The 22,027-nt window shown below is 41.8% G+C and overlaps 1 protein-coding gene across 1 annotated transcript; it reads right to left on the bottom strand.

The window, feature by feature from the left end:
- Positions 1-1,768: 1,768 nt before the first annotated feature.
- Sell (selectin L) lies at positions 1,769-21,053 on the bottom strand. The gene is made up of 9 exons (XM_032915120.1): positions 20,953-21,053; positions 20,019-20,100; positions 17,586-17,972; positions 16,987-17,094; positions 14,072-14,257; positions 12,357-12,542; positions 10,859-10,987; positions 6,910-6,928; positions 1,769-3,376 (listed from the first exon to the last, which is right to left on the bottom strand). Exons 1-9 carry the CDS (start codon positions 20,953-20,955, stop codon positions 3,358-3,360), a joined length of 1,119 nt encoding a protein of 372 aa, XP_032771011.1. The 5' UTR covers positions 20,956-21,053; the 3' UTR covers positions 1,769-3,357.
- Positions 21,054-22,027: the final 974 nt, after the last annotated feature.

Raw genomic sequence — 22,027 nt, 5'->3', positions numbered from 1 at the left:
AAGGCAAAAGAGTCAGAGACCACCCCATTCCCATTGTTGTGAGTCCCAGGAGAACACCAAGCCACACAGTGATAAGATGGACCTAGCTCAGACCCTCGAAAGGTCTATGTTTGTCACTTCAGTTTCTATGACCCTTCTGAGCCTTGATTTCTATGGGCCACGTTCTTGTGGTATTCCCGACCCTTTCGGCTTCTACAATCCTTTCTCCCTGTCTTCTGTGGGGTTCCCCTGGCTAGTGTTTGGCTGTGAGTGTCTGCATCTGATCCCATCAGTTGCTAGATAAAGCTCATCTGATGACAACCTGGCTAGGCAGAATCTATGAGTATAGCAGAATAGCATTAGGAATAAGTTCATTAATTTTCCCAGTCATGCTTAGACACAAGGACCTCCCTGGGAAAGGGAAATAGAATAGGTTTTGCAGGGGGACTGGGGATGAATGGAGATGGGAGGAGGAGGTATCAGGCATGGAGGGTGTAGAAGAGGGTCCTGGGAGAGATGATTGGAATTGAGGACCTTTGTGTGTGTGGGTGGGGGGAGAGAAAAACCTGGTGCAGTGGAAACTCCCTGGAATCTACTAGAGTGACCCTAGTGAAGTCTCCTGGCAACTGGGAATAAAGAGCACAAACTGGCCGTCTTCTATAACCAGACAAGGTTCCTAGCAATAGGACTGGGACTACGTTGGGGCCAGTGAACTCACCCAAGAGCAGCTTCCCAGTAAGCCTGTGTTTAATATAATCTGATCTGGCTTGAACTGGCTCATTTCACTGGCAGGGAAATAATTTATCAGCAACTTTTTTTTTCCAGTAACAAGTTTTTAAGTTTCAGTTCACAAGCAATCTAACAACATCCCAACATCCCCATGAGGTGAACAGGTGGACTTCCTCATTTTACAGGCAAATAAACTAAATCTCATAGTAACAAATTCTACGGTCTTTGGGAAGATTTAACTCATCAGTATAATACAATTCTTAAAATTACATATTAACTTTATGCCATGCTTATAAGGCTGTATTTTGAAATCTGTACACATCATACCCTCCAAGAAATAGTCTCTTTGTCTTTTCCTTCAGTGACCTCAGTGTTTGAACTGAATAAGCACCAGGCAGGGCAGTGAACTCTTGAAGCTGTTCTTTGTGCACTGTACTTCTTCAAAGGATGAACCCTAAGCAGTGTGAGCACGAGGGACCCCTACTAGTAAACACACAGGATAAAGGAGCTTTTGCAATTGCAGTAGAATCTGAAGTGTAAGAAAGAACAACGTGATCCTCATTTAAAAAAAAATACTCGTACAAGATGTAAAATGTGCATAAAAGCAGCATTGGCCATGAAACAGAAAAATATTTCCAACCAATCTCTCTCTCTCTCTCTCTCTCTCTCTCTCTCTCTCTCTCTTTCTCTCCCTCCCTCCCTCCCTTCCTTCCTCTCTCGTTCTCATTTATTTAAGTCTCACCATTCGTTTGTTTTGGTCTCACTGTGTAGCCCTGGCTGGCCTGGAACTGACTATGTAGACCAGGTTGGCCTTGAACTCCCAGAGCTCTGTTTGTCTCTCAAATGCAAGGATTGAAGATTTGCGCCACCACATTCACTCCCAGATGATTTCTAACCATGTCCTGTCCCTCCACAGGAATTCAGGCACTGAAGTTTGCTGAATACTTGTCATTGGCTGTATATCTTTTCTAATTTATTCAGATGTATTTTAATCATTTATCGTTACTGCTCCAGTCGGTAATGTGAACCTGGGAGGGTGGAGCCTAAAAATGAGATAGACTAAAGTCTTGTGTAGTAGCCATCTTTATTCAGGGCACCAGAAATGTTCTATTCTGAGAGTTAGGCAAAGTTGCATAAGCAAAGTTCATGAGTTCCAGCTGTATACTACCCTGAGGACAAGGTCACATGAGTTTAGGCAAGGTCACACGAGTTTAGGCAAAGTCACACGAGTTTAGGCAAAGTCACATGGGTTTCAGCTGGTCCAGTCCTGAGGGCAAGGTCATATTAGTTCAAGCCATCTACAGTCATGAGGATAACCTGTGCTTGGAAACACCATCTGAATAATATTGGTAACTGATGGGTAATCTGAAGTAAACCCACTCCATTTACCCCTTGGAAGGGCACAAAAGCCCCATTTCCTGTTACGGAGGAGCAGAGGCTACAGGATTCTTGTCTTGTTTGCTTGGTGTTTTCTCACAAGCTCTCAGAAATCTCCTCACACAGCTTCTTCATTCACTGACTGTGGCAAGACATCAATTAACAAACTAGGAACTCCACAGACCTGACACCGTCTCTCCCTTCAAAAAATGTACAATTTCTTTTAGAAAAAACCAACCTATATTCTGGTGTACAAACAGACTAAGCAACATTTTTAAAAAAATCAGGCTGTATTTAAATGCATCGTGTTAAAGATCTTGCAGAGTGAAGCCAGAAAATGAGATAGCTTACAGGGTGGATGAGTTAGGAGCTAGGTATAAAAGAAGTGAAGGGTTGGAGACAGCTGTCCTGAATCTTGAAGGATAGAATTTAGGTGTCTGTAGGAGATGTAAGGAAAAGGGAAGGGTGCCATTCCAGCTTGAGCCCAGGAATCTCTCTACCTGTTTTTAAGTTGTCTTCATAACAGCAGCTCCAAGACAGCAGGTCACGTTATCATTACCTATTAATAATCATCATCAGACCACTGACTTCAAGAAACCTAAAGAGATCTAATAAAGAGAAGGGCAAACTCAAAACTAAAACTCAATGCAGGAGATTTTCTCTTCTTCGATGTTTGGTGGCCATCATCATCGGTGTGGTGTGTGGAATTTGGGTGTGAGGGAAAGGTTAATGTGAACAGCTACAGTGGCGGTCGCTCACAGATGGTGGGCGTACAGAGAAAGTAGGACTTTTCCAGCTTGAAGAGAGCACTGTTCTTTGGAGGTGGAAAGCAAAGGTTTTTGTCAATGTTATCACAGGGTAAGTACTACTTTGCAAGGAAATCTGAGTTGTCAAGTACACGTGTATCACATTTTCACTGTGTTTGGCGTTAGCTTTGGCACTGAAAGAGGAAACTAGAGTTGGGGAAGAGTAAAAGCAGCTGTCTTTATATCCTACAGTAACTCTTTTGCTCAATTGTCTTATTTGTTCCTTCACAGGAAAGATGATAAAATACCGATCTGTATAAGCACAAGTTATGGAATAGATTTATAGGATGAGTGAGTGAGAGGAGATTAGGAGGAGCTGTTGGTCGTGTTGAAATCCTCTCAGATGCATCTCTAACGTGGGAGACGCCCGTGTGCAAAATCTTCACAGGAGGCGTTGAAGTTGTCTTCCAATGGTTTTTGGTGGCTGTTGTTAGTACCTTATGACTTCCCTCTCACAAAGGATCAATCAGTAAGGATCATCCATCCTGAAAGAGAAGCAACAGGTGATAAAATTAAACTAAGAGGCTTTTTAAAAAAAATACAGATGAACATTCTCTAGGCAACAGAGGCAAAGACATCACAAACGTTGAAGTGCTAGCAACGGAGCTGAAGAGAGGAAGCAAAGGCTTCCAGTTGGAGACACGGAAGAGACTGCAGCAACATTTTATGCAGTCATGTATAACCATCCCCGAGTTAACGCTTTAAAGATTTACTTTGGTTTTCATCGTGTATGTGTGTGTGTGTGTGTGTGTGTGTGTGTGTGTGTGTGTGTGTGTGTGTGTGTACACACACGAGCATGCACAGGACTGAAGTTGCCTACGTAGGCTTCAAGAGGGCATCAAATTTCCTGGAGCCAGAGTTACAGGCAGTTGTGAGGCACTCAGTGCTTGAGCTCTCCTCAGGAGCAGTACACACCCTCATCTGCTGAGCCAGCTCTCCAGCCCTCTCTCCAAATAAGCATTTTAAATGTAAACACTGATTCAGCCTGAAGTCCTGATTCTCTAGGAAGTGCTGGTCCACATCTGGTCATAGTTCTGCAATACTGCAAACTACCGTGCGGAACATTTGGAGGTTACTGCATGGGGATTTTACATTGGCGAGGTGGGGAAGAGGGAGATAAAGGGTGAAACCAGAGAAAATAAAAACTCAGGAGAAGAGCGGTATTAGTTATAAATGCCAGGTCCCGGTGCAATATGATTTAGAGAGATGAGGATGAATTTAGATTCGTGAAATAGGTGCCGGTGTGTTCTGTGTCACACCCATGCCATTCCTGGAAAGGGTGGAGGACAAGCATATTTCTGTGCCTTTACACCTTTCAAAAGGAGAACCAGATTAGGAGGCTCTGGTCTCATTCTGAACTGTCGGGGTAAACCGCCGGGGCAGCTGCAAACTTGCTTGCCAGCGTAGAAATAAAAACGTTTCTGAGGGCAGAATCTTGCACATACCCTCCTCTGAGGTTGGCACTGTATCCTGTGTATCGTGGGTGTAGCTTCTACCCAGGTAGAATTTAGAAACCAGAAACCAGAAACCAAGCGAGGTGACAAACAGAACCAGTTTGCAGAAGAGTCAAAATAACCAGCAAGAATCAAAACCACAAATGCCCAAGGAGTCATTCATTCATCAGCCAAAAACTAATAGGAACAAGAACAAAGACCTGTGAGAATCAACTTAAGTTAGAAAAAAAAAAGTCATTTATCGTTTAGTGAGGTAGTGTTCATCCCCCCCCTACCCCACCCTCTGGCTTGTTCTAGAGACACACCCTATTTCTTCTACCACACCCTTCCTCAGCGCCATCACACCACAGGTTAGTGTGAAAATAAATCATTTTACTGGAAGAGGAGGGGCTCTGGGAGTAAAACCCCTAACATGGAAATAAACCTGGGAGTCTGGTATCTAGAAGCATGAGAGTTAAAGGGATGCTGTCTCTGGAGGCAAGTGTTACAGATCTCAGCTTTCCCCTTTACCCAGCCACTTCCCTTGAGCCATTGTTGTTTCTCCTTCTGTTTCTTTGCTGTTATTAGGGAGAGCAACGATCCCTTCTTATACAGGCTTACAGACAACATTTAACCATTGAAGACTCAAAGCACTCAGAACAGTATGCGACGTGGGATGTGTACTTGATAAAAGTTTGGGTTTTTTTTTTTTTTTCTTTTATCTATTACCGTCGCTGTCACTGTCACAAGGCCTGTGGGTAAGTTCATTTACCTAAGTACGAAGACAGTTTTAATGTGATGTCCTCCATCTTTCGAGCCTAAAATTTTAGGATTTGAGATCACCTTAGTTAATCAGTGAGATTAACTCCAGGTAGCCAATCAGCGTCTCTGTTCTAGAACACCTGGTGGTGAAGTGCTCAAGACGCTGCTGGCATGAGGAAGACCACCTTCCTTTCAACCTCCATTGCACAGACCCTCAGTAAACCGGGCCTCTAGGAAAGTACTCCTGGCCCGAATTTGCTTTGAGATACATCTTCTCATGCCACTGAGTTATTTTCCTATTCTGAATTTTTTTTCTCCCACATTCTGCCTTTCTCACAATGATTTTCCTTTTCATCGGCACAAAATCCACCAGCCATTACTGTTTCTGCCACTCATCATTTTGCACTTCTAGATTATTTCTGTCTTCATTCCGCAATTAGATAAGAGCTTCCCTGAGGTCAGAGTCAAGAATTTAATGCTCTGAGTGTCTCAGTTAAGCTTAGCATTGTTCTAAGACAAAAATGTTCACTAAACAATGATTGAGTAGTTGTCAATTACTCAAAAAAAGTCAACAGACTTAAATTTAATAGGCAATTTTATGCTAATTATTCTTGACTAGCATCTCTGGCTGGCCACCCCATCCTCGAAATGAAATGAACCGCTTCCGTGCGGTAGCAATCAAAGCAGGTTTTTCTGTGGCCAGATCACTGCTCTGGGTAGAATATGCAAAAGGAACTTTCACTCAGCAGGAGAGAGCACAAAAGAAATCTTTACATCCTGTGGGTTTCCTTCTACAGAGATAGACCCTTTTCTTACTTGGACCCCATCTACACAATTACAGTAATAAAAACAGTAAAAAGGCTCTACTGACCCCGCGTTCCCAACCCCAACACTGTCCCCCTCTTCGTGGCAAATCCTCAAGAGAGCAGAACATGTTCTGCCTCCAGCTGATTGTCCTAAATGATTCCTTCCCCCTACCCCAGCTGACCCATGTCTTTATCTAAACAGCCTTCCCACTGATGTCCTTAATGGACCCCATGGAAATCTGAGGGTGTTCTGTATGCATTTGAGATGATTCCCACTCTTGTCACCCTCAGCTCTTCTTCATCCTCCTCCGTCTGTCTCTCTGGCTACCTCTCTTCATCCTTCTCCATCTGTCCTTCTGGCCACCTCTCTTCCTCCTCCCTTTCTTCATTTCTGCCAGATTGGCCAGGCACTTCCATGTGTCTGCATCTTGTCTCTACGTTATTACTCTACTGGAAGAATTGCAGTGTTGAGATCAACTGGGGCAAATACTTCTTTAGAGAAGTGGTGATTAGGTTCCATGCTCCACTGCCCTTTCTCATATCTGAAAGTCAACACTTATTAGAGCAGAAGTCATTCACTTCGCCCTTCTGTGTTAAGACTGATGGCCTGCACCTGGACGGCTTACTTTCACAGTTAAGTTAGTTGTTGGAAACGCTTGCTGAATTGAATGTTTCTCGATTGTTAGATGTTGGCCCCGTAAGCTAAGAAGAAACATAACAGCATGCTTCTAACCCTCAAGGAAAATTCAGAGACTACCAGGAAACATTCCCATCATATGAAATCTCCTTTCTTAATAGGCATAGTTGTATATCCATCTGTTTCTGTCCTCTAGCATCAAAATCACAAAGATTTTAATGGAGGCCAGCACTCAATTACCTTATTTGGAAATGCCATTTGTATGAGACCCCTAGGTAAATAACTACTACTGGGTTGGTGTTCTATCTATAACAGGAAGCACCCTAAGCAAAATAGAAATAAGACAAACAGATGTGGAAATTCTTTATTGGAAAACTTACCTTTCCTGCGATTTCTTGCCTAAACAAAGAAAAGAGAATTTTTAAAAAATGTATCATCAAAAAGTAAGCAATTTCAATTTTTTAAGTAAATATGCCCACCTCCATAACTGTCTTTGGGAGTACATTGTGCATTTGATAAGTGGGTACCCATCCGTGACTAAGTAATCTGGGGTAGCAGTAAACGTTCATGCCTGTAGCACAACAGGCATGATGCGCCTGCTTCATGGGACTCCGCTCCACCTGATGTGCTGCTCATGAGGCCGGAGCCTTGACTGAATTCCCTACTGGTCAGGCCCAGTGTCCCAAGCACATCTTATCCTCTCACCAGCCCCTCCCTGACTTCAACGTCTCTCAGCTCCTCTCTTGTGAGTCCTGAGAGGTTTGCTTCGGTTTTATTAGTAGGAATTAGTGGAATCGTGCAGCCTACTTTGAGCAGCATATTTTCATCCATTTTATGGAATCATATATACAATTCGTGTGTCGTAAATACATCTGTTTCCCCCTTTGACATGCTGCATGAAGCTAGATGTGAAAGTCACTTCCACCAAGTGCACAGGACTCGGTAACCCACCTTTCTATGTCCTAAGGTGGACCTTGGCTCCAACTTAGTTGTGCTTACTTAGTGGGGACTTTCCTCCTTACTCTAGGTAATGCTAGTTGACTATACAAAGTACGTTTTGTGAACTGAATCACATTCTTTTTTAATAGAAAAGAATGTAAATATTGCTTAGTTAGTGGTGTGAAGAAATGAGGCCTGTAGGAAACAAAAGAAAAAGAAACAGAAAGAAAAGCCTTCTGAGAAAGGAGAATCCTTTGAGGGGGGTGGCTTGCGTGGGTTTCAGTGACTGTAAGCTGCTAGTCTAGAATTGTCCCACACAGATGTTAAATTCATTGTTGGGTAAAAGAAAAGGGATTTAAAATGTTTAGGCCAGTGCCTGACATGTAATAGACAGTACTCAATTGTGCATTTGATATTTTAAAGTTCTAAAAAGTTAGTCTTTCAAAATTTAGCTTGTAGATGATATGGACCAAATATATGGATCAGGTAAAATCAAGTTTGAGTCCATTTGTTCATCTTCATCAATAAATGCATGTGTATACATACACATACAGACACACACACACATACACACACACACACACACACACACATATATATATATACATATAAAACACCTTTTCTGAGATTTCTTGCTTAACACACACACTATACATATAATATTATATATATATATATATATATATATATATAATCCTTTTAGGGACAATGACAATAGATAAACAAAAATTGGATCCTACTGAGGAAGTTTCGTGTCCTACTAAGGGAGTTTCTTGTCCTACTGAGAAAGTGTCTTTTTGAAGACTAGAGAACTAAAAGAGAATGCATTCAGGTTCATGTCCTGGACTAACCCTGTGTGTTGGGTCAGCTGAAATTTCTTCCAGCTGAGACGAACATTGTTGTATAACCTGGGAGGCAAGAGCTTTTCTAGGGGTGCTAGTCCAGAGGGAGGAGCCACTTCTGCCTTCAGCTAATGAGAGATTTTAGAACTTGGCCTAGAAATGTCATTGCCTTAGAGAATGAGAAAAGCTAGGAGTGCCAAGGGTTCCTACCTGAGCCCACAGCCAGGGTACTTGTTTGTGGACCCAAGAGAAGAGTTAAAAGGAAGCCCGAAGCCAAGACCATTAGGATACAGGCAGCCCTTGCACCAGGTCATAGCATCCATCTGAGAGAAGAAAGCATCATCACCCCATTGGTGGTGAATTGTCACGTGTCTCCTTTCTAGTCTGATGAACCCAATAAAACTATAATATGTATGTAATACTGTATACATATAGAACTATTATTTTCACTATGATTCTGCTCAATGTGCCCATTTAATATCTATAGGTTTATCTTGGGAACCTAGTCCAGTGTCTCTATAGGACAAAAAGGATATTATTCATGTTGTAAAGAGCCAAAATTATGGCTAAAATGTTTGGAGGACAAAGCCATTTGCTTGCAAGCCTGAGAGATGAGTGGATGTTTTACAATTGAAGATTATTGAACACAGCCTAGTTACCCCAAGTTTTCCCTCCAGAGTTAATGATCTCTGGCATAACTGTCACTAGCCCCAGTACCCGTTATCTGTTTCCTGTTTGCCCCACTCTGATTCCCACAGCAGGGGCATGCCATTTTCTCATTATCAGTTTGAGATCTTGTACAGAAATGACTGACTCCAAAGTGAAGACTTTAAAAACAACCTGCTTTTTTTTTTTTTTCAGTCTGCTCATAGCATAGCCTAAGCCAGCCAGCACCCACCAAATATGGGTGACTTTGATTAAGTTCCTTTGTGGCCACAACTGCCTACAAAACGGATGAAATCTGGAGATCGTTATACTCCTCACTGATAGGACTTATAATCCTTAAAGTTACTGAGCCACCTTACTCAGGGATCATGTGTAATGACTGCCTTGCCCCACTCAAGGCAGCAAGACAGTTGGAATGAGGTTTTGGAGTCTCGATGAAAGGACTAATCAGTGGTGAAGGGAAATGTCATTCTTGGTTTTGTTCTGGTGCTGTAGGCAATACTTAGTATAGTCCTGTGTGGTGGCAGTATCCAAGGTCCGTGGAATTTCTATCAACAGAAGAGATGTTTGAACTGTTCAGTGCTAATATGTTATAGTCAGTGGTGTTTTTGCACACAGATAGTGCATCCTCTGTTGTCTTATGGATTGGTAGAAAATGAATCACTTATCTCTTATTTTTAAATTTGGACAGAAGATCATGGGGGTAGATGGTTTTCCTTCAATTGCCAGTGTGTGGGGGTTGGGTGACAGAACGCACACTAGTGAATCTGATGGAAGGGAAATCTAAGTGGCCATCAGTTTATACCACAGGAAGTAGCACAGAGAGTTAGAAAGGTTATTTTTAGTACCTGACCTTAATATAGGGGATCTTTAAAGCTGCCAGGGAATATGAATTTTACAGTTTTGAATAGAGCTGCTAGATTAGCGTGGACCAATGTGGCAGTGCACGCCCCAAAACTGCAGCAGACAGTGGGGCCTGTGACCGATACGTTGATCTCGCCTGAAGGCAAAGGCATATTCAGAAAGGAGGAAGGGGACAAAAAGAGAATGTTCTATTCTCATGTGGTGTTTATTACTTCCTGCGTGACAGAGAGTATGATTTTGAGAAAGCTCTACTTTCCCCCCCTCTTTTCCCCCCAAGTTTCTGATATGTATTTGTCTGTATATGTGTATGTGTGTGTCTATGTCTATGTCTCCCTTTATATATAAATGTATATATGTATATATATATATCTGGGATGTATATATCCTCCACTGTAACCTAGTACAATATATTTGTGTATTTATGTATACTATATATGCTTATGTATATACTTATAAACACATATATGTATAAACATGTATACGTGTACACACAGAATATACTAGAATACTGTGGTGACCTAAGTGAATAGATTTCAGAGAGAATCCACAAGGATTTCTCCCAAGGGCAATGTAACTTCCACATATCAATGCCCAGAAAGTTATGTGACTCTTAAAGAAATCAGATGTTTGAAAATCTTCAATGATCGTAGATTCTCTTCCTAATGCTATTGTCGTGTTCAGATCAAAGTTGTGCAGGCTCCTGGAAGACAGTGGCAATGCAGACCCCTTCACACAGAAATAGGACCAAAGAGTCATTACAGTGTCTCGTCTAGCTAAGTTCCTCATAGCAAGCAATCATGAAAAGATTTGCCTGGGGTTAAATATTGGCTGGCTCTTTTAAATGAAGGTGTATATAAAGCCCAGTCTCTCTAGGGACTTATGCCTACAGAGCACAGAAGCCACTTGGCACCTGCTTCAGTTAAATCTTTTGCACCTTGTTTCCTGTGGGGTTTCTTTCTCTCTCTCTTTTTTTTCCACTTGAACATTGTTTTACTTTGATGTTATTGAACACACCTACCTTTTTTTAGCCGCCTTGCCAGCCAAATGATAAATGCCAGCCCTGAGAATGCAGTGACTATGACAGCTACTGGAATGAAGAGGGGGTTATAGTCGCCTTCCTTGATCTTTGAGAAACTTCTCTTTGTCTCTGAAAGAAAAGTCAGTAAGGAATATGGCATGAGACACAGAATTATTTTCTTAGTCCAGCTCATGATAGTTGGCATTTTGGTCTTCTGATATCACCCAGTAATAACACATACAACGGATGAGAGGAGTAGCATGGGAAGGCCCATGATATGTATACAACTGTACCAGCTTCTAGCCTTCCACAGTTCTCAGATCTGTGACTCATGGAACTCCTGGGGATGTGTCTCAAAACTCAGCTAAGAAGTAGTCATCATGGTGTTTTGTTGCTGGTCTGGTTTAAAGGTTGACTTCTGAGCACAGAAAATATCTTACTACATAACTGAAAGGAAAATGAAATCAGTGATCTGAGCTGGGTAACCTGTTGATCAAAGTAAGCTGCTACTACTGCTTACATTGAAGGAGGTTTGCAAAAATCTTACCGTTTATATGCCTAGGGTCTGCAATGATCTAAAGTGATACAGTTGAACCACTGCCCTTCACTTCCAACCAAATCAACTAAAAGGACATTTCTACCTATCCCTTTGGAAATACAAACCAGGTTGGTTTACAGCCTTTTATTGTAAAATACTAATTTGGGGGGAAAAACTATATTCTGATACCTCCAGGCGAAGGACTCTACTTTTACATATTGGTGACTGTTGGTTTGTTAAAGATGAGGAAATGAAAACTAAGTCGGTTGGAAAGGAAATGTATTTGATGAGCCTGGCCTACAGCCTGGCCAAATTCTGGTCAATGTTCTCTCTACCACATTCCTGCTCCCACCCCCACTCTACTCCAAACACCCAGAGATCTTGGACAGCTTCTTAAGGGCCTATCACTTCTATATGCTGTGCAGATGGTATACATTGGGCAGACATTGGTCGCAGCTAGTTCATACGCTAATGTGAAGAACAATTATTTTAGCATGTTTCTTCATGTACTCCTATGCAGGGTATAAACACAAAGATGAGAAAGATGTGGTCCTTCTCATACATAGACAGATTTGGGAGACATCAGCATGGGATACTAGAGAACTGTCTATTTGTTGGGGGAGTTGGGTAGTCATTGGTGAGCTTAGGGGAGGCATTTTTAAAGGACTAACAGAAAAATAAACTTGTGGTAGAATGAAGATATGGGTCATACATAAATATGGCTGTCGTTTTAAACTTTAAAGTAATAGGAGTTGAGGTTGAAAAAGAAAATAATTATCATGAAAGGAGAGCCTAAGAATAGCCAAGGATTTTATAGTACACAACTGCATATATGTTTCTTTTTTTAGGCCACATATATTGAGGGAAATGGGACTTAAATGTTTGTTATCTCTTTCCTGCCTTCTGCTAGTTGATCAGCTCCACCTTAAGCCTTCAGTATTTCTGAGCAAAAGTACTTACTTTGACATATTGGACTAGGACTAGACCAGATGCCGGATGATCTGCAGACAGTTTTTCTCTCCCCAATTAAGTCAGTTTCTTCTGAGCAGGTGAAGGTACAAGCAGAAGTAAAACTGAAGTTGGCAAGGGGGTGACTGCATTCCATAGTGCCCAGATCCGGTGCTGCTAGAGGCATGCACTGAATCACTTCCGTGAGGACATAACACAATATAGCAGTCAGGACCAAAGGCAATTTTCACTTTCTTAATCAATTAATCATGCATAATGATGGATTCCATTATGACAGTTTTAGGAATGGTATATGTATTGTACTCTGGTCATATTTGCACCACCCCCTTTAGCCTCTCCTGTCTCCCTCCCGGTCTCATTGCCAATCCTGAAGCTTTTTGTTTCATTGTGGTTTTAACTTTTGTGGGGGTGAGTACCTACACATATGTGTGTGCTACGCAGGATTATCTAGAATGGGAATGGCATGTGGTGATGAGTCATGTGATGTGAACCAACCCAGGTCCTTGAGAGGAGCGAGTGCTCTTAAACATTGAGCCTTCTCTCCAGCCCCCAATCCCACATTTTTGACCATAGTGTCCAGACTTAATCATTGAAACCATCCATACAAATCTAGAAAACCTCTAACTTGTAGGAATTACTTTTGACAATGCTTTCAGACTTGTGATATTGAGTAATAATTGGTCAGAATTGTAGACAACAAGGCATTGACTGCCCATGGTGGCATAGGGTAGCCATTCCAAGAGGCGGCCCCAGCATGGTAACATGCAACACGGCTGGAAATGTCATACCATACAGCCTTAGACTCAAGAGGCAGACTCTGGCATGGGACATTCTCAGTGATTAAAAAGATTTCAGTCTTCTCATGTGTTGCAACATCTCTTTAAGCAGTTTTGACAGACAACCCGCACACACACACACACACACACACACACACACACACACACACACTACCTGAAGTAGGCTTAACACTGATACAATTCATCACTTACACCAATTCAGTTCTATGACTTCAACAATGGATTTCGGTTTTCTTTAGAGAATTAAACTAGGGAACTAGAAATATAGATGTAAGAAGCCTATACAGAACTTCATAATTATGAACCTCACCAGTTGTTTTTTCTTCATCTATGTGTGGCAAACCCTGTGAGTCAAGAAAGGATGAAAACCTACTCTATTTCAAACGAAAACAACCAAGAGCAGAACTTTGTTTTCCGCAACAGTTGTTATTCTCCTGAGAGCTAACACTGGAGAAAAACAAAGAAAATATGACTTTAAGAACCTACTAAATGAAACAACCAAGACAGACCTAGAAGTCCCCAGGAGGAAACTGGTTGGTGCTAAGTTGGGTGCCACATAAAATGGATGTCACTGAAGGAGGGGAACCAAAATTCAACTGGGTGGGGTTCGTCAAGGCTTTATGTGATGACATGAGAAAAAAATAGAATAAAATTTCAATGTATTGCTTGCTATAAATCAGATTATAAGATGCCAGATGGCTTTAAAGACTTGGTTTGGTTTGGTTTGGTTTGAAGTTTTGCATTTCATTTTAGTAAGAAAAAAAAACTCCTGGAAAGCATCAAACTATAACCCAAGTTGTAAAAGTCAACCCAAAAGAAGAAACAGATTTCTAGGAAAGACTCCCCTATATTTTCTCAGACTATAAGCACAAGCTTGTCATGACAAAGATCCACTCTAAAGTCACTCACCTTGACAGATTGGCTCTAGATATGTCCAGTTTCCAGATGCTCCACACTCTGTTTCTGCATTCCCAAGTAGCTCGCTTCCCTCAGAACACTTGAAAGCACACTGTGACTGGAAGCTGAAGTCTCCCAAGGGGTGAATACAGTCCATGGTACCCAGCTCAGGGGCCTTCAAAGGCGCACATTGGATCACTGTCATGGAGCGAGAAGCGGAGTTGAGAAGAGTCATGAGGATCCCATGGAGTTGAGTGTTGTTTCTGCTACCTGATTAATTGTTTGTCTCTATTGGAGCCCAAAGAAAAATTCTGGGAAGAAACGGTCTCTGAACTATGCCTCGAAGATAATCAGGTGTGTTGTCTATATGCAGAATCAGAGAGAAGGTCATAAGCAAAGCCAACAGAACACAAACTGTAGAACGCAGAAAATTGCCAAAATGTTGATATTGCTATAAAGATAGGACAGGCTGTGTTTAGAGAGAAAGGAGCAAAGGAAAAAATACTCACTCTTTTCATTCCATTAATGACCATTTACTATGGGTTGAGCATCATTTTGGAACTTAATGAGCTCAAACTTGACCAAGACAAATGGTGGGAACAAACTAAAGAGTGAATGGTCATCTGTGTCTTGTGTGTTCTGATGATTTTTAATTGGTCAGCTTGCCTGTTGCATGCGTGACTTCTTTGGAGGGAGCTCATTTAAACTCCTGGAGCTCATCTAGGGACCACAGCAGTAACAGGGGAAAGGCAATGAGGGGAAAGGTAGGAGAGAAACTGGAGAAGTGACAAGTTATAAAATGTAATTACCAAGGGAACTAGCTGGGAAGAATGGGCTTGGCTTGGCAGATGTGGGATGGGGAGAGGTGGTGGATATAATAATCACTGTGTACTGTATGCAAGCGTGACATTGCCATTTTTTTAATTAATAAAAATTACTTCATTGAATTGTACATGTATGGGTGTTTTGCCTTCATGTATATGTGGGTATTATGTGTGTGCCTGGAGCCCCAGGAGGCTAGAAGATGGTATTATATCATCTATGGAGTTATAGATGTCTGCTAGCCACCATGTGGTTACTGGGAATGGAACTCAGGTCTGCTGTAAGAGCAGCCAGTCCTCCTAAGCTAACCAATCTCTTCAGCCCCATAAAAGAAATACAATTTTGGAAATTGAACTAGCAATGTGTTCTCTTGCAGAAGTGTTGGAGTAGGTGATAGGGTTTCACACCAGAGTCATTTCATGTGTTATTTCCATGGGGTGTAGTTACAGCCCCAAAAAAAAAAAAAAAAAAAGGAAAAAACCTGGCTGGGAACACTTGAGCTGTAGACATCCAAGACAACATCCTTAGCATATTCAGAGGTCATGGCTGAAACCACATCTGTTAATCCAAAGATTACATAGATATATAAATCCATAAAACTCAGAAAATTTGAGGAAAGAAACAAACCAAGTCAGAACAAGAGAGAAGACAGATGCTGAGACGAAGAGTTTATGGGCTTGGATAAGTACAAATGAAAGAACCCAAGAGAAGCCACTATAGTCAACAAAACAATCGGAAGCCAGCTGGTGGTGGCATAAGCCTTCAACCCCAGAGGCAGGTGAATCTCTGAGTTTGATGCCCGCCTGGTCTGTAGAGGAAGTTCTAGGACAGCCAGTGCCACACAGAGAAACCCTATCTTGAAAACAAAAGACCAAAAACCAAACCAAAACAAACAAAAAAGACAGAAAAGGATATGCTGGGAAGTAAGAAAGAAAACATGATGTTTAAAGAGGAGCAAAGTAAAGGGCAGACCAACGATGTGGTGGAGGTAACGTTCTGGGGAAGAGACACAGTTTCAGAAATTAGTGAATTACTCAGATCTAGTCCAGTTGGTTAATACTAAAATTAAGTTTAGTTTCAGTCATTTATTCCTTAAAGACATTACTTTTCTTCTTACTATAATTTTCCACTGTGTGTAGCAGACACATCAAACTCAGCCAGGCTCAACCTGAAGACTTGATGCACCTTTCCCTAGCACTTGGCTGAGCCCAAGCCTCTCTCTTCACACATGCGTATTCTCTGCTTTTCAGTTCTCCTACGGGATCTCTGAGTGACTTCCTAGGACTCTGATAACCCAACCATCTCTTTCTTGGCTATCCTAGTAGTGGTCCGTTGTGCTGTTTCTAGGATAATTGCCCTCAGTTCTGGCAATAAGATACCGAGTGGCCACTCATTGCAAAAAAGGACACATATTTTATTAGGGGATCTTGCCACAAGCTTATTTCTGTTTATCTCATTTTCCTTCAAACTTAACCCTGAACATATATAATTTCTATTAACCATCTATTGCATAAGTACAAAATTTATAATGATTTGCTTCTGTATTCTCCAGAAATACCCAACCAAAATAAGTGTGTAGGGTTTGTTATTAAATAACTCTGGCATCTTCTGTGTATCAGATGTGAGTTTTTCTTTTACTGTTCCTTCTCACATCTGTCTATAGAAGAGCAGGAGTACCTTCCAGATACCTCACTCTCCTAGTGAGAAATGGAATTGTTTCTGTCTGACCTCATGGTTCTTAATCCTGCAAGCGCAGTAGACTATGACATCCTTGACAGTAGGGCTCTACAACACCTGATTTTTTTACTGTAACCCGCTCAGCTTTAACAAATCTCAACCCATTGTTTCTTGTGGTACTTCAAACCACTTGTAAAGTAAATTGAAATTGCATGCTGTCTTGGGAAATCTTTACCGGAAGATACCATTGTGAAAGCTTAGCTTTCTGTTCTGAACTTCCCATTTCTTAGAATTGCTAATATTGATTTGTCCCAACTGGCACTATTTTGTCCCAACCAGCTGCTAAGCTATTATGGGTCTCATGACTACTGGCAAGAAGAAACAAACAAACAAACAAACAAACAAACAAACAAACAAAGGAGGCTTACCATTCTGACACTGGGGCCCATAATACCCTGGGTCACAGATGCAGGTGTTATTGTTGATAGTTTCCACACATTCTCCATGGCCGTTGCAAGATTCTGGTTGGCAGGAGGCTTTAAGGAGATCATACACAAAGACATTTTAATGTGATTGCATCCATAATCCCTTCTTCACATAAGAAAAGCTTTCATTTGACACTATTACAATGAACAGGAACGATCTGCTTAAGTATTCATAACATGTTTGCCTAACACATGCTACAATTTTTATTTATAAGATATACTAGCCATTTGGCTAGAGACATTTGCCTGCTTTTAGAATTAATCCATTCACAGCAATTGTCTATATGATTAGGAGGAGGTGTTAGAGAAAAAGCTTTGAAAAACCATCCAGTTCTCAGCAACCTCTTCCTGTCTGTCACCAAGGCGCGGGCTGTCCAGCCCTATTCCCCACATAACACTCACAACCCGGATAGAACTTTGTTTAGTTGTTCTGTACTCACAGACTGCCCAGACGTGCTATGCTTAAGACGCAGTTAGGATTAGTTTAGACTGAACAGGGTAATGAGTCTTGTTACTCTAACTCTGGTGGTCGCACTGCCCACCTGTGTAGCAGAGAGCTGCCTTTCGTTTGTGGCAGGCATCGTCATTCCACTTCCCAGAGTCTCGTTCCCTCTTGATATAGATCTCCACGCAGTCCTCCTTAGACTTCTTGTTGTTGGGCTCCCCAGTACCCCAGTTCTCTGCTTCTTTGGTGAGGGTTTTGTTGGTTCCCACCCATGTCCACATTTTCCCGATTTTCCTGATTCCTATCCAGTAGTAGGTAGGGTTTTTGGGTAATGTCTTTTCCAAATACTCAATTTCTCTCTTATTTTGTATGGCAACTAAATCTGTGTAATTTTGCTTGCAGAACTTTCTAGCATTTTCCCAGTTCATGGATCTTTCAGAATAATGGTAAGTCCAACAGTGAGTTCCATGGTGTGGCAGGAGATCTGAAAAACAGCAGCAGAAATATGATGACTCATGGAGTGTCCTAGGATCAGGCACAGGCGCGGGCTGCCCATCACTTGGATCAGGCACAGGTGCGGGCTGCCGGTCACTTAGAGATGAGGGGCCAAGAGCCCAGGAGAGCAGGCAAGCATCTCAGGGTCACAGCATTGGGTGTTGGCAGCCTTGGGTCAGAATCTAGACTTCCTCTCTCTCTTCATAAAGATATAGAGTTGGTTTTTCACTCAAGGACTATTACATATCAATATATCTTAGTAGATTTATTTTAATGAAAGACCTCCCTCAAAATTCCTTGAAGTGTAATGTATAAAACTTACTTTAGAAATGTGTGTCACTAAGAATTAATTAAAGTATAACATAATACAGCTTTAACATCCACACTATCCTTTTTAATCCTAGGATAACTTCCTAAAGGCCAGTATTGATTACTGTTGTCATGGTACACATAGAAAATTTCTCATTTAGGTAAAATAAAATAGGGCCAGGAAGAGCACTGAGATAATTTTAAATACTTTATTGTAACATAAATGTATTTTATTGTAGAAGAAGCTGCTCTGAGAAAGCCTCAAATACATAGACCACGTGTTATACACAAAATTGATTTCATCATGTTCTACATACACAGATACTTAAGTAATGGTGTCCAATAAACACCTGGGGGGATTCAGGCATGAGGAGTTTGAAGCAGCCAAATAAAACACATGGTTGTGTACAATGACCTTGATGACACTGGCTGTTCTCAGAATGGTATGATCTATGTGAGCTATGATTTTACAGGAAGGTAAAAGATTTTATAGCCACCAGCTCACTGAGGTTTTACTTCATAAGATGAACACTATAAAGACATATCAAAAATACCTTCTAAATATTTATGCTTAAGTCCATAGTCCTAAGCTGCTCTCGACCTGGGTCACAGTAATTTCTTTTTGAAATAGCAGTCAGTGGAGAGATGCATAGCTGTTCGATCTGAGAATAAGAGACTCGGCCCTAAATATATTAACCCCTCAACCGCCAAGGCTCATTGCAGAAGAGACACAAAGAACGGGGAGGAGTGCTGTGGAACGCTATCTTCTGGGCATGACATGGTTAATGCCGTTTTGAACTCACAGCAGCTGTGATTGTCTGCAGCTGCATAAAACCTACACCGGGATTAACTGTAGATGGAGTAGAGGCTCTCCAGGCCCCACCCCTTACTGAAGAATGATTGACAGTTAATAGTTCCTGGGGGAGGAAGGACCATTCTTCTCGAAGGTGTGGCCACAGGTAGGTTTCCCACGCACCAGTGGATGGGCCACACCCATGCACATACGAGCAGCGCTAACTGGATTTAGTAGGTTATCAAAAACAAAAGGAAGAAAGACAGACAGGAAGTTGGGAGGGGTGTTGGGAGAGATATGGGGTAGTCGAAGGGGGAAATGACATATAGTTATGACTGTATTTTACTGTACATGTCTAAAACTCTCAAAAGCAAAGAGAAAATTAGGAAACAAAGATAGGGTGTGTCCACTTGTTCTGAGCTGAAGATCTAGGTGAGAGAAGAGGAAAATGTAAGTTTGCTCAGACAATGGTTTAAAAATGTTCATATGTATTGATGAAGAGTCTCTAAGTCTTAAGCATAAAACATGTAACATCAGAAAAAAGACACAAAAGCCCTAAGACAAAAACCCAAGCCCTCAGGCAGCCCATGCTCTAGACTGTGGAAGTTAATTTTGGGCACAGCAGACACTTAATGGACAGTGAAATGTAATATAAGTGTTACCTGCCTTGTTAGGGGTTTGTCAATTAACCTCATTCCTTCCCAGTGGAGGACTATTGTACAGATATTGAGTAGAGAATTTGGCCAGTAGAGAATGGGATGCTAAGCTGGTTATTAGGGGGGACTCAGAGAAGTGCTGAGGGTCAGAGGAAGGATGAGAGTCCTTATAAGAATTGAGAGCCATCCGCCCGATTGTGTTCCCTGAAGCTATAAACTTTCAGTGAATATTTGAAGTCACTCCCTATAGAGGCTTAGCTAACAACAAATGACATACCACAACACAGCAGTGTCCAGACCCACAACTTCAGGAAGCTCCAGGAGCCCCGCTGAGCACTCTGACATCTCCATGGAAACACCTGTAAATGAAGTGCAAGATATTTAAACTCTGAACTACAAACTTATGTCACCCACCGTGAAACAGTGCCCTACAGTTTCTTCAGATCACAAACAAAGCCCATCAGCCCCACTATCTGCCTCATCCAAGGTAAACTATTTGGGGGCCGTGGCTGAAAATGACGGCATCGGATTCATTACACACTGGTGTTTGACTTTACTTCATTCCCCTTCCAGGTTTCAGCCCCGCGTTGTTGATCATTATCGATGTGATGTCCTTCTGTATCTTGGTATTCTTTGTACCTGCTTTCCGGTTGCACTTTAAATCAAAACCAAATCTTACTTTGTGTGCATGTTTTTAATGCTCTTGGGGTCTAATGAACTAGTGACGCTCACATTTGCTTTTCTCACTGGGTCATGATGGAGCCATGCCTCAAATACATGAATGAATGATATAGCCAGACACCAGGAAAGGCAAGCATTGTTTTTTTTTCAAGTAAGAAGCAATGCATTTTGAGTAACTCAAACAACAAAGCCATAGGTTTTCTGGACATCTTGAAAAAAATTATATATATATATATATATGTATATATGTATATGTATATATATATCCTCCTCTGGGAGCCACTTTGCGTTATTACAAAGCTCTAATCCCAACTGTGTCCCTTCCAGTATTCCATCAAAGCAAACACCAAGGGGAGAAATCAGTGAGAAACAACCTAGAGCCATTTTCTTGAGACAGCAGGCATTGGTTTTGTTTGTTTCTATATTTCTTAAAAGCAGAAATGATAGTTTCTTGCCCCTTGCCACCTGCCTCTTCAACCCCAAGGAAAAATGTGAACATCTAGAGTTCTCTTAGAGGCTGGGATGCTCACCATGGCTTGCTGGGTCTCTCTGTAAGTCCTTCTGTGGGCCTCAGTCTTCTGCACCTGGGGCGCTGTGCTCTTGCACAAGGAGGGCGTGCTGCACTCAGGAAGAATGTGCCAAGTGTCACCAACAGGGCTTGCTTTCTTTCATTTCTCCAACCCAGCCACACATCCTCCTCCCCCATTTCTTCCCCTTTCTAGTCTCTTTCTCTCCACCCCTTTCCTAAACTGGTCTCAATCACAGTAGCTGGCCAGAAGCTATGCCCCCTGCCCGGGGTATCCACAGTTTGGAGGGAGGAAAGGAAAGGGAGAAATATTGTAATTATATTATAATCCCCAAAATAAAAAATAGAAAAAGAAAAGAAGCAATGGAAACTGGATTCTTCCCCCACATCGTCCCAGTCATTTCTGGTTACCCATGCCTCCTTCTCTTTCCTCCCCTCCATACCTCTCCCCCTCCCCTCCCCTCCCCTCCCTTCCTCTCTTCTCCCTCCCTCCCCTCACTACCTACTTCCCTTTGTGTTTCTTGTTTTGTTTTATAAACACCTGACCGTGGGATAGGAGGCCCTGACTGTACCACAGATAAGAACTTATTTCACAGCCAGTTACCATGCTGTTAAACTTAAGCAACTCTCTGGAAGACTTGACCCAACTCAGTTCCTCTCCCTCTTTCCTTGTTCACCCCCTAGTGGAAGTCCTGGTTAATGGCTCTTCTGAAAGTAAAATCCTAAATAAAACTCCCCAGGCTCTACCTTTTGCCCTAGAGAGGTTTGGGGACTTGGAAATACCTTGACTATAAAGTGTGAAGGAGCTAAGACAACATCTAAAATTTGAATTCAGCCAATTAAAGGCAAGCAGAGGCAAGTCACTGACATAATGTTGTTTGCACTGTAAGAAAGTTAATAGTAATGACAAACACAGTGGCATGTATGTGCCAGCACACACACACACACACACACACACACACACACACACACACACACACACACAAATATAAAATTGTAGTAACAATAACAACACTAGAACTTAGCAGGTCATATGAATTACCTTTTAAAGCCTAAAACACTACAGAAGGAGAACAATC

This window comes from Rattus rattus, chromosome 10 (assembly GCF_011064425.1).
Source record: "Rattus rattus isolate New Zealand chromosome 10, Rrattus_CSIRO_v1, whole genome shotgun sequence".
Taxonomy (NCBI): Eukaryota; Metazoa; Chordata; class Mammalia; order Rodentia; family Muridae; genus Rattus; species Rattus rattus.
This window is presented reverse-complemented; position numbering and strand designations above follow the sequence as displayed.